The sequence below is a fragment of the Eptesicus fuscus genome, chromosome 5 (genome assembly GCF_027574615.1).
Source record: "Eptesicus fuscus isolate TK198812 chromosome 5, DD_ASM_mEF_20220401, whole genome shotgun sequence".
Classification (NCBI taxonomy): domain Eukaryota; kingdom Metazoa; phylum Chordata; class Mammalia; order Chiroptera; family Vespertilionidae; genus Eptesicus; species Eptesicus fuscus.
In genome coordinates, this window is record NC_072477.1 from 92,202,160 (window position 1) to 92,216,242 (window position 14,083).

General features: G+C 43.8%; 1 protein-coding gene across 2 annotated transcripts in view; it reads left to right on the plus strand.

The window, feature by feature from the left end:
* The first annotated feature begins 1,208 nt into the window (after positions 1–1,208).
* The window catches only part of SPAG6 (sperm associated antigen 6), a 59,974-nt gene continuing 47,099 nt past the window's right edge, over positions 1,209–14,083 (plus strand). For both annotated transcript variants that reach the window (XM_054715617.1, XM_054715618.1), the window contains exons 1-2: positions 1,209–1,271; positions 1,359–1,454. In XM_054715617.1, the coding sequence (XP_054571592.1) occupies positions 1,247–1,271; positions 1,359–1,454 (121 nt within the window). In that variant the 5' untranslated portion in view covers positions 1,209–1,246. The remainder of the gene's footprint in view (positions 1,272–1,358; positions 1,455–14,083) is intronic.

The following is a 14,083-nucleotide window of genomic DNA, read 5'->3' on the forward strand; positions in this document are numbered from 1 at the left end:
GGGCACCCACGAGCCCACTGCACGCTGTGAGCTCCCTAGCCGCCCCCATCACCCTAGTCTTGGCACCGGCACCTGTGCCCCCAGCCTGTCAATGGGACCCCGCCCATTCCGAGCCCTCCTCCCCACTGTTGGCACCTGCACCTCCCCTGGAGCTTGTCGGTGCCCCCACTGCAGGAGAGCGCTTCCGCCCGCTGTGCGCTCCCCGGCCCTCCGACCCTAGCCTTTGGCGCAAACACTTAAGCCCCCAGCGCGGTCCCCACCCGCCTGCCCCGCGACCCCCGCAGATGGCGCAGGCACCTCGGCCAGAGCTTCTCCACGCGCGCCCCGCACCCCGCCCTGCCCTGCTGTGGGCTCTGGTACTGACGCTCGCCCCCTGGCCGCCCCGCGCCTTCGCTGGGGAGCCCTGGGCAGGCGCAGGCACAAGCGCGCGCAGAGGCGGTGCGAGGCGAGGCGGTGCTCAGCTTCGGGACCATTGGCCTGAGCCTGGTGGAGAGGACGAAGATGGGTACACGCAGCTGCACACGGAGCGGGCGGTCGAAGGCCAGCTCCAGACACGACTCCACTCGGCCTTCCCGGCGGCGGGCGCCCGGCGGGGGGCTGCGCAGCGGCTGGGCGCGGGGCAGCGGAGCGCAGGCAGCAGCAAGCGGGGTGGGGCGGCACCAGTGCACCCGCTCCTGGGCCGCCCGCGCCGGCCCTGGGTGGCTTCGCTGGCGAAGTGCCAGGGCCACATCCACCTGCAGGAGCTGCACCTGATGGGACTGAGAGAGGCGGGCAGGCCTCCCACCCGCTGCTGCGCAGAGAGAAGACGGGGGTGCAGCGCCGCTCCTGGCGTCCCAGGGCGGGCAAGGAGAAGAGGCCGCAGGGGAGGGCGCACTCCAGGCCCGGACGCCCTACCCAGCAGACCAGGGACACTCCACGGTGCAGACTCCTGCAGCGGATGGGCGCATTTGGCGCGTCCGGGGGGCCCCTGCAGGTGAAGTTCTCCCAGGACTGGTCATTCTTGGGGGCGCGGGGCCCCGCCCCCGTGACGTCAATCCAGGAACTGACAGTTGAAGCTAGACCGCTGTTCTGATCGGTTGCTCCGGAGACCAGGGTACACAGAGAGGACTGGCCTCCGTCCCCAGGCCGAGGAGGCGCTGTCCCAGTCCCCCGTGCGCTGTCCGCTCCTGGGACTCTGGGACTCGCAGGCCCGGGACACAGGAGCCAGGTCGCCCCGAGCTGTGGCCAGCGGAGAGCTTCGGGCACCATGAGTCAGAGGCAGGTGCTGCAAGGTAGGGGCTGGGGCGGCTGCCCCCACAGCAGTGGGCGGGAGCCAGGGGATGGCTGAGCAGCTCGCTCCACCATGTCTCTCTCCGCAGTGTTCGAGCAGTACCAGAAAGCCCGAACCCAGTTCGTGCAGATGGTGGCAGAGCTGGCGACCAGACCCCAAAACATCGAGACCCTGCAGAACGCGGGTGAGCCCTCACCTGCACCCGCGTCGCCCGCACCCCTGGGGCTGTCACCTGGTGCCCTGCGCCTGCAGCCATTAGTCTGCCCTGTCCTCAGCCCTGCCTCGCCCACCACCCGCATCCCAGGCCAGTCACCGCCTGTCACTGGGCTCTCCTAGCCGCGTTCCCCGCCCCGCCCCACTCCTGACCCCTGCCTCCTATCCCATCGCCTACCCGCTGCGGCTGAGTTTTGGGGAGAAGGATGGGGGCTAGAGGAATTCCTCAGTCTCTTTAGCGGGCCTTTGAGGGTGAGGCTGAGCGGGTGAAGCTTAGTTTGGTGTGAGAGGGGCCCTATTTCCATCTTTACTGCAACCAGGCATGTGTCAGGTGGAAAGTCAAAGCCAAACGAACTACCTGCCTGGAAATCATTTTATGTGAATGGGAATCTGCCCTAATCAGGCCCGTTTTACTGTGCGGGTGCCCGTGCATGTCACCCTGCCTTGATCACCTTCAACTTCACACCAAAGGAATTCCAGAGCCGCTGTCACATTATTCCTCATTTTGCATTAGTGAAAGAGCTTGATACGCTTGAGTCTTTTCCAGGATATTCAAAGCCGGTAAAGATCTAGTTTTGAGAAACCCTTATATTCTCATTTCACCCCTCAGCCCAACTCATGCAGACTATAGAGAGGAAGAGAGTGTGTGTGTGTGATTTGCTTCTTATCTAGTAACTAGAGGCCCGGTGCACAAAATGCGTGCACGGGGGGGGGGGGGTGTCCCTCAGCCCAGCCTGCACCCTCTCCAATCTGGGACCCCTCGAGGGATGTATGACTTCCCGTTTAGGCCCAATCCCGGTGGACACAATCCAGGACTGCTGGCTCCCAACTGCTCGCCTGCCTGCCTTCCTGATTGCCCCTAACTGCTTCTGCCTGCCAGCCTGATCACCCCCTAACTGCTCCCCTGCCAACCTATTTGCCTCTAACTGCCCTCCCCTGCAGGCCTGGGTCCTTCCCAACTGCCCTTCCCTGCAGGCCTGGTCGCCCCCAACTTCCCTCCTCTGCTGTCTTGGTCACCTCTAACTGCCCTCCTCTGAAGGCTTTATTGCCCCCAACTGCCCTCCCTTGCAGGCCTGGTCCCTCCCAACTGCCCTCCCCTGCTGGCCATCTTGTGGTGGCCATCTTGTGTCCACATGGGGGCAGGATCTTTGACCACATGGGGGAAGCCATCTTGTGTGTTTGAGTGATGGTCAATCTGCATAGTACTCTTTTATTAGATAGGATAGAGGCCTGGTGCACAGGTGGGGGCTGGCTGGTTTGCCCTGAAGGGTGTCCCAGATCATGATTCCCTTGGGGTGTGGGACGGCCTGGCCGAGGGGCCTGTGGTGGTTTGCAGGCCGGCCATGCCCCCTGGCGACCCAAGCGAAGGCCCTGGTATCTGGGGGTTATTTATCTTCTACAATTGAAACTTTGTAGCCTGGAGTGGAGCCAAGCCTTCTGCTTGCTCTGTGGCAGCAGCCATTTCTGTTGGGATTTATGTATCTTCTATAATTGAAACTTTGTAGCCTTAAGCAGAGGCCTGGGCCAGCCAGGGTATGTGGAAAGCTTGGCTTCCTCCATAGCCAGGGGCAACACAAGCCTCCCTCCTCTCTCTTCAGCTCGGTGGCTGCCGCCATTTCTGTTTGTATTTATGTATCTTCTATCATTGAAACTTTCTAGCCTTGAGTGGAGTCCTAGGCCGGCAATGGCAGGCGGAAAGCTTGGCTTCCTCCATTGTCAGGGAAACCGAAGCCTCCCTTCTGCTCTCTGTGGTGGTAGCCATCTTGGTTGGGTTTATTTGCATATTTGCTCCTGATTGGCTGGTGGGCATGGCTGGTGGGCATGGCTTGTGGGTATAGCAGAGTGATGGTTAATTTGCATATTACTATTTTATTAGATAGGACAGGGAGATAATGTTGACTCTCCTCTTCCTTCCCTTCCTTCTCTTATTAAGCAAGATGCCACCAGCATCTGAACTCAAAGTAAGATAGCATCTTATCACTACTGTGTCATGAGAAACCTTCAATTTATAGGATATGATCTTTAAGACTCACTTAAGTTCACATGCAATTAAAAGAAAATTAAGAACATTAAAATTAAGGGCAAGAATGTTTAGACATAATATTTACTCTGGGTTATGTTTTTAGGGGAATTACTACAGCATCTAAATGGTAATTTTTATGTGTTTTGTTGTTGTTGTTGTTTGTCAGTGGGAGGAATTTTGGTGTTTATTCCTTGTATGTTTTCATTTGGGGTCAGGAGATGTATTAAGAATGGAGAAAGTGCATTTTATAATAGTTTTTAAAACGTTTTATTTAGGGGTAATTGTAGATTCACATGTAGTTGTAAGAAATAGTACAAGATCCTGTATACCTGAAAACTGTGGGATGATATCACAACCAGGAGTTGACATGGGTAATTCACTGATTTAATTCAGGTTCTCCCAGTTTGACTTGTGCTGATTTGAGTGTGTTTGTGTGTGTGCTCTGCAGTTTTATCCTGTGTGTATCCATCACAATAATCAAGATACAAACCTTTTTCATCACCCAAGGATGCCTTCCTATGTTGCCCTTTTATAACCACACCCACCTCCCTCTTGTCCCTAACCCTGGGCAACTTGCACTAATCTGTTTTCCATTTTTTAAATTTCGTTATTTAAAAATTGATAATCTTTTGTTCTGCAGTTGTTTCATGTGGATTAATTTACTTTCTTCTGCATGTGTGTGTGCTTTTATGCATGCATGTATACTCCTCAAAGTACTCAGAACAGTACCAGACATACATACTGTTTCATATATACTGACTAAATAAAGTTTATTACAGAATAATTCATTTTCAAATGCACTTATATTTTATGTGTTTTTTTTCCTCTCTCAGTCCTACTTAATGTCCTTTGTTAATGGACACTTACTATTTACAAATATTTAATTTTTTGGACAATATACTGCTAAACTAAAACATTTTTAAAATAGGGAAGATGATTGACATTACATTAAAAATTTGATACAGAAATATGGAAGTATAGGTAATACTTAAAATATACAATATCATGGTTTAGTATAATAGTGGCAGGCTTTCTCTTCCCATAAGTGTACAATGTAGAATATATTATGGTATGTAGTCAATCCAAACAGGCTTAATGGTCACCGAAGTATAAGTGACTTAGATATGACATTTAATTTTTAATTATATTTTAAATTTAGAAAGGGAGGGAGAGAGAGAAACATGATTTGTTGTTCCACTTATTTATGCATTCATTGGTTGATTCTTGTATGTGCTCTGACCAAGGATGGAACCTGCAACCTTGCCTATGGGAACAACACTAACCAACTGAGCACCCAGCCAGGGCTATTTGACATTTTAAACAGCCACCTGTTTTCACTTATGAAGGAATGAAATACAAAAGGAATATAACTGCTCTAACCGGTTTGGCTCAGTGGATAGAGCGTCGGCCTGTGACTGAAGGGTCCCAGGTTCGATTCCAGTCAAGGGCATGTACCTTGGTTGTGGGCACATCCCCAGTGGAGGGTGTGCAAGAGGCAGCTGATCGATGTTTCTCTCTCATAGATGTTTCTAACTGTCTATCTCTCTCCCTTCCTCTCTGTAAAAAATCAATAAGATATTTTTTTAAAAAAAGAAATATAACAATGTCTTAAAGCAGTGGTTGGCAAACTGCAGCTCCTGAGCCACATGAGTTTGCCGACCACTGACCTAGACTCTCGATTCCAATAATTACAGGCTGTTGTTGTTCCTTGTGATTAAGCCCCTATCCCAGTGGTCGGCAAACTCATTAGTCAACAGAGCGGCAGTTTGCCGAGCACTGTCTTAAAGTTATCTGCACTTTAATAATATCTTTATGCAACACTAAGATTTTTCTTTTCCTGAGAAATTTATTTTAACGTATTTTATGTTATCTAGATTCAATGTAAGCACTTCTTTCGTTATTTTTAATTGAGACAGAAAATGATTGTTCAATATATGTATTCTTTTAATTTAAAAAATAACCTGTAAGCTTTGTTATGAAAATTTTTAATAGTCAATTAAGTTAAGCATTCAAATTGTTTATTTGTTTTGTTAATCCTCATCGAAAGATATTTTTCCATTGATTTTTTAGAGACAGTGGAAGGAAGAGAGAGCGATAGAGAAAGAGAAAGACACAACGATGTGAAAGAGACACATTGGTTGCCTCCCACAGGCACCCAGAGCAGGATGGGGGATCCAACCTGCAACCCTTCGGTGGGTGGGCCAACGCTCTAATTACTGAGCAGCATCAGCCAGGATCAAACAGTTTATTTTTTTTTTAATCACCTGGAATTAAAAATGCTTTTGAGCCCAGTCACAGTGGCTCAGTGGTTGAGCATTGACCTATGAACCAGGAGTTAACGATTTAATTCCCGGTCAGGGTACATGCCCAGGTTGCAGGCTCAATCCCCAGTAGGGAGCAGACAGGAGGCAACCAACCAATGATTCTCTCTTATCATTGATGTTTCTCTCTCTCTTCCTCTCCCTTCCTCTCTGAGATAAATAAAAATATACTTTTAAAAAAAATAATAATAAAATAAATAAAAATGCTCTTTAATGAGCCAGTATATGTGTGCATAAATTATATATTCTGACCAAGCTTTTTTTTTAGTCGTGTGACTTCGTATTGGTAGCCTAAGACGTGAGTGCATTTTATTCCTAACTTGGACATAATTTTTGCATAACTAGGAGGGTTTTGTTTTCTCACTTTTATAATAATATGTTTAAATAAATACATACCTATCATGTATTCAAAATTATGTGAAAACCATTTCCATATGTGTATCATGATAAATCAGTAGTCCCTTGTGAAGAATTTTTTAATTCATTCACTGTGAAAGGAACTTTAAGTTGAAAATCATCAATGGAGTTTTATTTCATTTTAAATCTCTGCTCTTTTTCATTGTGTTTTGGATGTGCTCATGAGAGAATTTGCCTTATTAAATATGTCCAAAGTAATTACTAAAGCAAACAAAGTTTTGCAAGATATATTTTCCACAGTATTTGGACAAAAATAATTTTACTTCAAACTTGTTTCTAGGAAGAACTATATATGATGTGTCTATAACCTAGAGGTTTTTTTCGCATTGAGATTTTATTCCTTCTAAATTAAAGGAGCATACATGAAAACATTCAAAAGCTTAATGTTTGTTATGAAGTCTCTTTATGCACATGCAAACCCTGACTGCCTTCTCTCCGGGGCTTTTTGAGGACAGGTGAAGTGGAACACAGTGAGGGGGAGGCACTTGATATTTATTGGTTGATTGATGTAAACCTATAGTTAACACGTCCCCCTTTTTTATCCATTTAATCATACTTTATGTAAAGGACTTTTCTTCCATGTTCTTTGGTGCAGAACTGTGGGATTTCTATTGAGTAGATGTCCTGCCTCTAGGAGAAATCCAGGGCCACCCCTTGAGAAGAAATTTGCCCCTGCCTTGTAGTGGGTGGGGCGGCCCATCTGAACACAACTCAGACTTCCCTAATTTTCAAAGTAAAATAATGATTTGGTTTTGCCATATGCCCCATGTTTTCTATCATAAGGGTAGCTCAATTTAAAATTTATTGTTTACTCAAGTTCTGTTAAAAGTCTAGGTGAAAACAAGTACATAGCATTTGTGTTCATGTGTATGTATACATATGTCTCTAAAGGAAATTATCGCTATCCACTTTTCCATGTATTTTGTCTCTGTGTCAAATTAGAATCACTATTAAGTTATGTACATTTACTAGATTATATTAGTTTTTCCTAGAAATGTCTTTGTAGAATTAGTTTAATAATATGCCCTCTTTTTTAAAAATATATTTTTATTGATTTCGGAGAGGAAGGGAGAGGGAGAGATAGAAACATCAATGATGAGAGAGAATCACTGATTGGCTGCCTCCTGCACATCCCACACTGGGGATCTATCCTGCAACCCGGGCATGTGCCCCGAGTCAGGAATCGAACTGTGACCTCCTGGTTCATAGGTCATTGCTCAACCACTGAACCACGTTGGCCAGGCTGCCCTCTTTTTAATTTTTAAATTGAGGGCTTATTTTTCAAAATAGACAATTTTCCCATAGCTTTTTAAAATCTGTCATTGAAGGTATTGTCCAATTTTTTTGTTAAATGTTTTTAATATAAAGATGCTTATTTTTTGCCTGGCTGGCATGGCTCAGTGGTTGAGCAATGACCTATGAACCAGGATGTCAAGGTTTGATTCCTGGGTAGAGCACATAACTGGGTTGCGGGTTCGATCCCCAATGTGGGGCGTGCAGGAGGCAGCTGATCATTGATTCTCTCTCATCATTGATGTTTCTCTCTCTCTTTCTCCTTCTCCCTTCCTCTCTGAAATCAATAAAAATATATTTTTAAAAAGATACATACTTTTTTAATCAACAAGTCTTTTTCTTTTTTAAATTTTTAATTGATTTGAGAGAGAGAGAGAAACAATGATTTTGCTGTTCCACTATTTATGCATTCATGGTTGATTCTTGTATGTGCCCTGACCAGGGATTGAACCTGCAACTTTGGCATATTGGGACAACATTCTAACCATCTGAGCTACCTGGCCAGGGCTCAACCAATCTTTATTAACTATTATATGTCAATCTAGTTCTTGGTATGAAATTTCTGGGGGGAAAAATTGTTCCTACTTTCTTTTATTTCACAAAGTAGTTCCCCTTTTACTTTTGCTACCATTAAACTCAGTGCTATGTTCAGAACTCAATTGCAGCAATTACCTCTAACCTATATTTCTAATAGAATTGTCAGTCCCTGTATGCACCATATGGCTCTTAATAATTACCTTTGTATACATGTATTTTAGAGTACACTATCTAAAAAGAATTGAGTAGGTGCAGTATGAATACAATAAATTAATACAAAAAATTAATTTCATCTGAAGATACATTTTTTTAACTGACTACCTTCCAAAACTGTCCTCTTCAGTTATTACTCATGAAACCTCTTGGAGCAGACAGACCTTTTAGAACTATGCTATTTATTCTCTACACTAGAGGCCCAATGCATGAAATTGTGCATGAGTAGGTCTTCCTTCCCCTGGCTGCCATCACCAGCTTAACCTTGGCATTCAGGACCCAGGCTGGCTCCCCTCCGGCTGCCTGCAGGCACCCGATACCTGGGCTGGCTTCCCTTTGGCCCCGGCTTCATCCAGAAAGATGTTCAGAAGGACGTCTGATCTAATTAGCATATTACCCTTTTATTATTATAGATATTAATTTTCACAGTTTAGTCACTCATCATTTAATAAACATTTATTGAGTGTCTAGGTGCCAGATGAATGCTTGGATGCAGATCATGTAGAAACAGAAAGTCGTTGAGGATCTTATTTGCTAGTGGAGAGATATATAAAGATAAATAAAACAACCATTTCATAAGTGTCTAGAGATAGACAGATAGGGCACATATGGAGGGTACTTAACCCAAGCTTTGGGAGTGAATGGGGCTCTCTATAGGAGACTTCTAGGAGGAATTCCTAGGAGTTAACTAGACCAAGAAGAGGAGGGGGAAACTGCATTCAGGTGGAGGGAGATTATGTGTAAAGAAGAGGCAAGAGAAAACATGGTGTGTACTTGATGGAAAAGGCAAATGTTCGGGTATAGCTGGAGCATCTTAGCAGATAGAGCAAGGGAGAGAAAAGTCAGTGGCTAGAGAGGGAAGCAGGCCTAATTATGAAGGTCCTCATCTGAAGTCTGGATTTAATCCTAAAATTGATAGGAAGCCATGGAAGAGTTTTAATTAGAGGAACATTGGGATCTATTTTGTGTTTTAGAAAGATGATTTTCATGGTTGTGTGGAGAAGAGATGGAGGGGATTAAAACGGGATCAGGGAGACCAGGTATCCATTATTGCTGTACCAGTCTAGCTGGATAAGAGACTTGCAGGACGTGTGATTTAACAGAGGGAGCAGGGGCAGGTAAGAAGAGAGAGGAGTTCAAGATGACTCCAAGGCTTCTGGCTGCTTAGGTGAGCGCCATTCATTGAGGAGAAAGAGGATACAGAAGGAGGAGGAAATGGTGATTTCACTGTAACAGCACTGAGGTAGTGGTGTGTCTGGGATATCCATGTGCCAGTGACTATGGTGAGCGATTTGGGTATATAGGGCTCTGGAGCCCAGGAAAGCGATCATAGCTTAGATGTGTAGAACTTACATGCTCATTAAAGGTTTAGATGTGTAGAACTTACATGCTCATTTGAAAACATAGTCAAAGCTCATTTTTATATTTCTTTATGTAATTAAACATGTAGTTCCAATCATTTTATCTAAAGTACATGTAAATTGAACCTGCCATACTTGTATACTCTACATGCTCACTCAGTTCAAATCCCACATATATAGATGGTGATGGCTGTGACCTAGTCTAGAGTCAGACAGTTGCATCAGTTTAATACAGTAATCATGGAAGACAGCTACAGTGATGTTAATGGTAGAATAATATCACTTCAGCAGATTATACTCTTTGGTATGCATTCTAAACCTGGCTATAGGCCAGTTTCATTACTAAAGGGTAAATGCTATGTAAGTATATGTTAAATAAGTAAGTGAATGCATGCTGTGCTTCCTTGCCCTCTTAGGAGAGTTGCTAGCTTGTTCAGAGAGTTAGTGGTCTCGTTTCATCTTCCTGTCACCTCTCCCCACTCAAAAATGATGTATCAGGTGTGGTAGCCCTTCACTCATAAACAACTGAGTTAACTGAATCACCAAACAAAACTGAGAAGATGAAAAGATGCTAACTATAGTATTAACTACAAGGAGAATAATTGTAAAAGGAGAAAATAGATTATTTTTTATCATACTTTAAAAAAACTATACACCATGGATCTGTCTCTCACCCAGTGGGGTGAGCTGGGCCTCCTTGGAGAAGAAACCTGGGTTCCACAAGATATGTGATCAGTGCTGGGACCCTGCCAGCAGGCGAGGGGATCCCAAGGCAGGTGCTGGGCGTGGAGGCCATGGGGGCATAGGCGACCAAGGAGACAGAACTAAACCTCACATCACCCTGCTTGGCCCCGGAGGATGGCTGGTTAGCCAGAGACGGGTAAGATTTCTCAGGGAAGGAACAACCTAAGACAGGCACAGTCGCATAGCGGCCATCAGGAAAGAGCTTGGGGGTCAACAGAGGTGGGGCACAGACCTTCACCCCCCCCCAAGTTTGCAGGGGCCTGAACCCTCACCCCTGCTGAGGGAGATCTCCTGCCCCCATGGCTGCTCAGCTTCACATGCCCAGCTCAAATCGGGACCCAGGTAACAGAGACTTGACCAACAGCAGATGCTCTCTCACTGCAACAAGACTTGATGGAGATGTCTTGCACCCATGATCCGGGGAACTGGGGTCTATGATATCTAAATCCAGCCTAGCACCAGGAATGCTCAGGGTCTACTCAAGAAGGCAAATAATCCTCTCCACTAATATTTACAGGGTAAAACAAGATGGTTGTTAGAGTATTAAATTTGACAGTAAAATAGTAGTCAAGTTTTCAGACTAATTTAAATTGGCCAATCAAAATAAGCAAATACTCTAGAAAAATCAATTGTACTGGACAAAAAAGCTATTCCTAAAGTGTTAATTAAAATTTTTATTGGTAGTTCATCTCATGGTAAAATTGCATAACATATAATGAACCTAATGCAGTCACATTTTAGTGCAAAAAAGTAAAATTTAAAAGCTATCAAGATTACAGCATAAAATTTCCAAAAGCCTCCCAATATTTAAACCAAAAAGGGGGGATAGTAGAAGAATATCATGTAAGGAAAAATATCCTGTAAATAAATTACATCTAAAAAATTTTTACTTTAGAAAATTAACTTTCATTTGTAATGCTAACAGCAAGACACCCAGGTAAAACATACATGGTGTCAAAACAAGCCAAAAAAAAAAAACTATGCATATGTTTTGTGATTCATTCTGACCCTTTAAATAAATTATAAGACTTCATGTTATAAGGGATATAACATCTAAAATCATAATTGACTTGATAGTTATGACAGTGTAAAAGTATTTCACAGAAAACAAAACAGACACGTGATACCAAAATTTATGATTTTTAATCAAATACAGGAATAGTGGCCAGACGTATATAATCATAGAGGCTGGGGAAAAACAAATCAGGTCCTGAAAATCCTTACTCTAAAGAATGCAAGGGCGGAACACTTAAGTATTTTCAAGTAAAAAATGACCAGTGAAGGAAAATGAGTTGTAAAATTCATTAGTGTCATGACACCTGCTTCAGTAAAAGTATAATCATGTGAATGCAATATCTCATTATAGAAATAAAGATTTTAAATCTGCTAAAGTTGGTAAGTGTAGTTGGAGTTACTCTGTGATAGAACAGGTAGTGCTTACAGTAGTAAAATCAAAGTGAGTGTTGGTTTTTAGAGGCAAGACCACAAGTTTTTCAATAGGAGATAGCTGTATATTCAGAACTATGCTAGGTAATTTGAGAAACAGAAAAGTATAAAACAAGCTTGGCTCTAGAGATGCTTATTATTTTACTATGGAGATAAGACATTTATTCACATAAAACTAGAGAACCACATAAGATGCGATGTCAAGGCTAGCTGCTGTGCTTTGCATGACTTTGGGTGTACCATTTACATCCTGATCAATGTGAATGGCAGCCCCGGATTTGTGCAGTACACAGCCATACATGGTGGACCTGGGGGTTATTCAGTCTTCATTTTTATTTATTTCACCGAAAGTAAGTAGTGTAAACAATAAAGCTCTCCATGGCTTCCCATTTCACTTAGAGTAACATCACAAGCCCAGAGGTGTGGCTCAGTGGTTGAGCAATGACCCAGGAACCAAGAGGTCACCGGTTTGATTCCCAGTCAGGGCACATGCCCAGGTTGCTGGCTCAGTCCCCAGTATGGGGCATGCAGGAGGCAGTCGATGTTTCTATCTTTCTATACCTCTCCCTTCCTCTCTCTCTAAAAATCAATAAAAACATATTTTTTGAAAGAAAGACTAACGTAGCAAAATCTTAATTTGACCTATAGCCACATTTGATCTGGCCTAACCAAGCTCTCCAGCTTTATCTCTTGCCCCCTTACCCTCCCACTTGACATTTCAGGCTGGTCTGAATTTCTCATGGCTTCTTCAACTGTCTGCCACAATCCTGCATCCCTGTCCAAGCCAGCAACCTGGAAGTATCACCGATTCCTCCATCTTCTTCACACTAATCACTTTCTCTCCTAAATACCTCCTTAGGCCATTCACTTTTCTCTTTCCCTTTTGCCATTGCTGTTCTCCAGGCTATCTGCACAACCGGTGTAGGTTCCTACAACAGCTTCCTCAGTGGTCTTCCTGCCCCCAATCTTGTCTATTTTCATCCTTTCTTCCCAGTGTAATCAGAGTGATCCTTCTTCACAAAGTACAAATTTGATCCTATCGCCACACTGACACTAATGTTCAGATACAATTCAAAATACTTAAAATAGTTTATTGGACCCTTCAGGATTTTGGTTTCTTTTAATTAGCCCTCTTTCTCCAACCTTCTCTCTCTCCCTTCTTGTACTGTGGTCGTACTGCATTCTCAGTTTTGTCAATATATCAAACTGGGTTTTGGTTTTGAGCTTCATTCATATAGCTCCTTCTGTTTGGAATACTCTCCAATCTATTTACCTCACTAATTCTTCCAATCTGCCCCCAAAAGCCTTCAGATCTCAACTTAGATGCCACTGCTCCTGGGTTGCCTTTTCTGTGTTCTGCAAAGCCTGGGCTAGATGCTCTCCCATGTTTGCAGAGCACACTCTACTTATTTCATTGCATACATCATAATGTGTTGCATTTGCTTATCTCTCAAAGCCCATATACAAGTTCTTTGAGGTTAAAGACAAGTGTGTTTTCAACACCTTGTCTATTCTAAATAGGTAGTTATTTAATTTTCAATTACAATTTACATTCAACATTATTCTATACTAGAGGCCTGATGCACGAAATCCATGCAAGGGGCTCAGCCCTTCCAGCCGCAGCAGCTTGCCTTGGCCCTTGCAGCCCCAGCTTCGTCCGGAAGGTCATCTGGAAGGACATCCAGAAGGTGGTTTGGCTGTCCAGTCTAATTAGCATATTATGCTTTTATTATTATAGATTAGTTTCAGATGTACAGCATAGTGACTAGAAAATCATGTACTTTACGGATTGGTTCCCCCAATATTTCAAGTACCTACCCAGCCCCGTACATAGTTATTACAATATTATTGACTATTTTCCCTAATTTACATCTCTGTGACTATTCTATAACTACCAATTTGTACTTCTTAATTCCTTCACCTTTTTCACCTATCCGCCCCAACCTCCCTTTCTTCTGTCAACTGACACTCTCTTCTCTATTTCTATTTTGTTTCTTTATTTGTTCTTTAGATTCCATATATAAGTGAAATCATATGGTATTTGTCTTTCTCTAGCTGATTTATTTCACTTAGCATAATACCTTCTAGGTCTATTCATCCTGTCACAAAAGGTAAGATGTCATGCTTTTTTATGGCTGAGTAGTATTCCATTGTGTATATGTACCACAGCTTTTTTTTTTTTAATCCTCACCCAAGGACATGCTTAGAGAGAGGAAAGGAGAGAGAGAGAGAGAGAGAGAGAGAG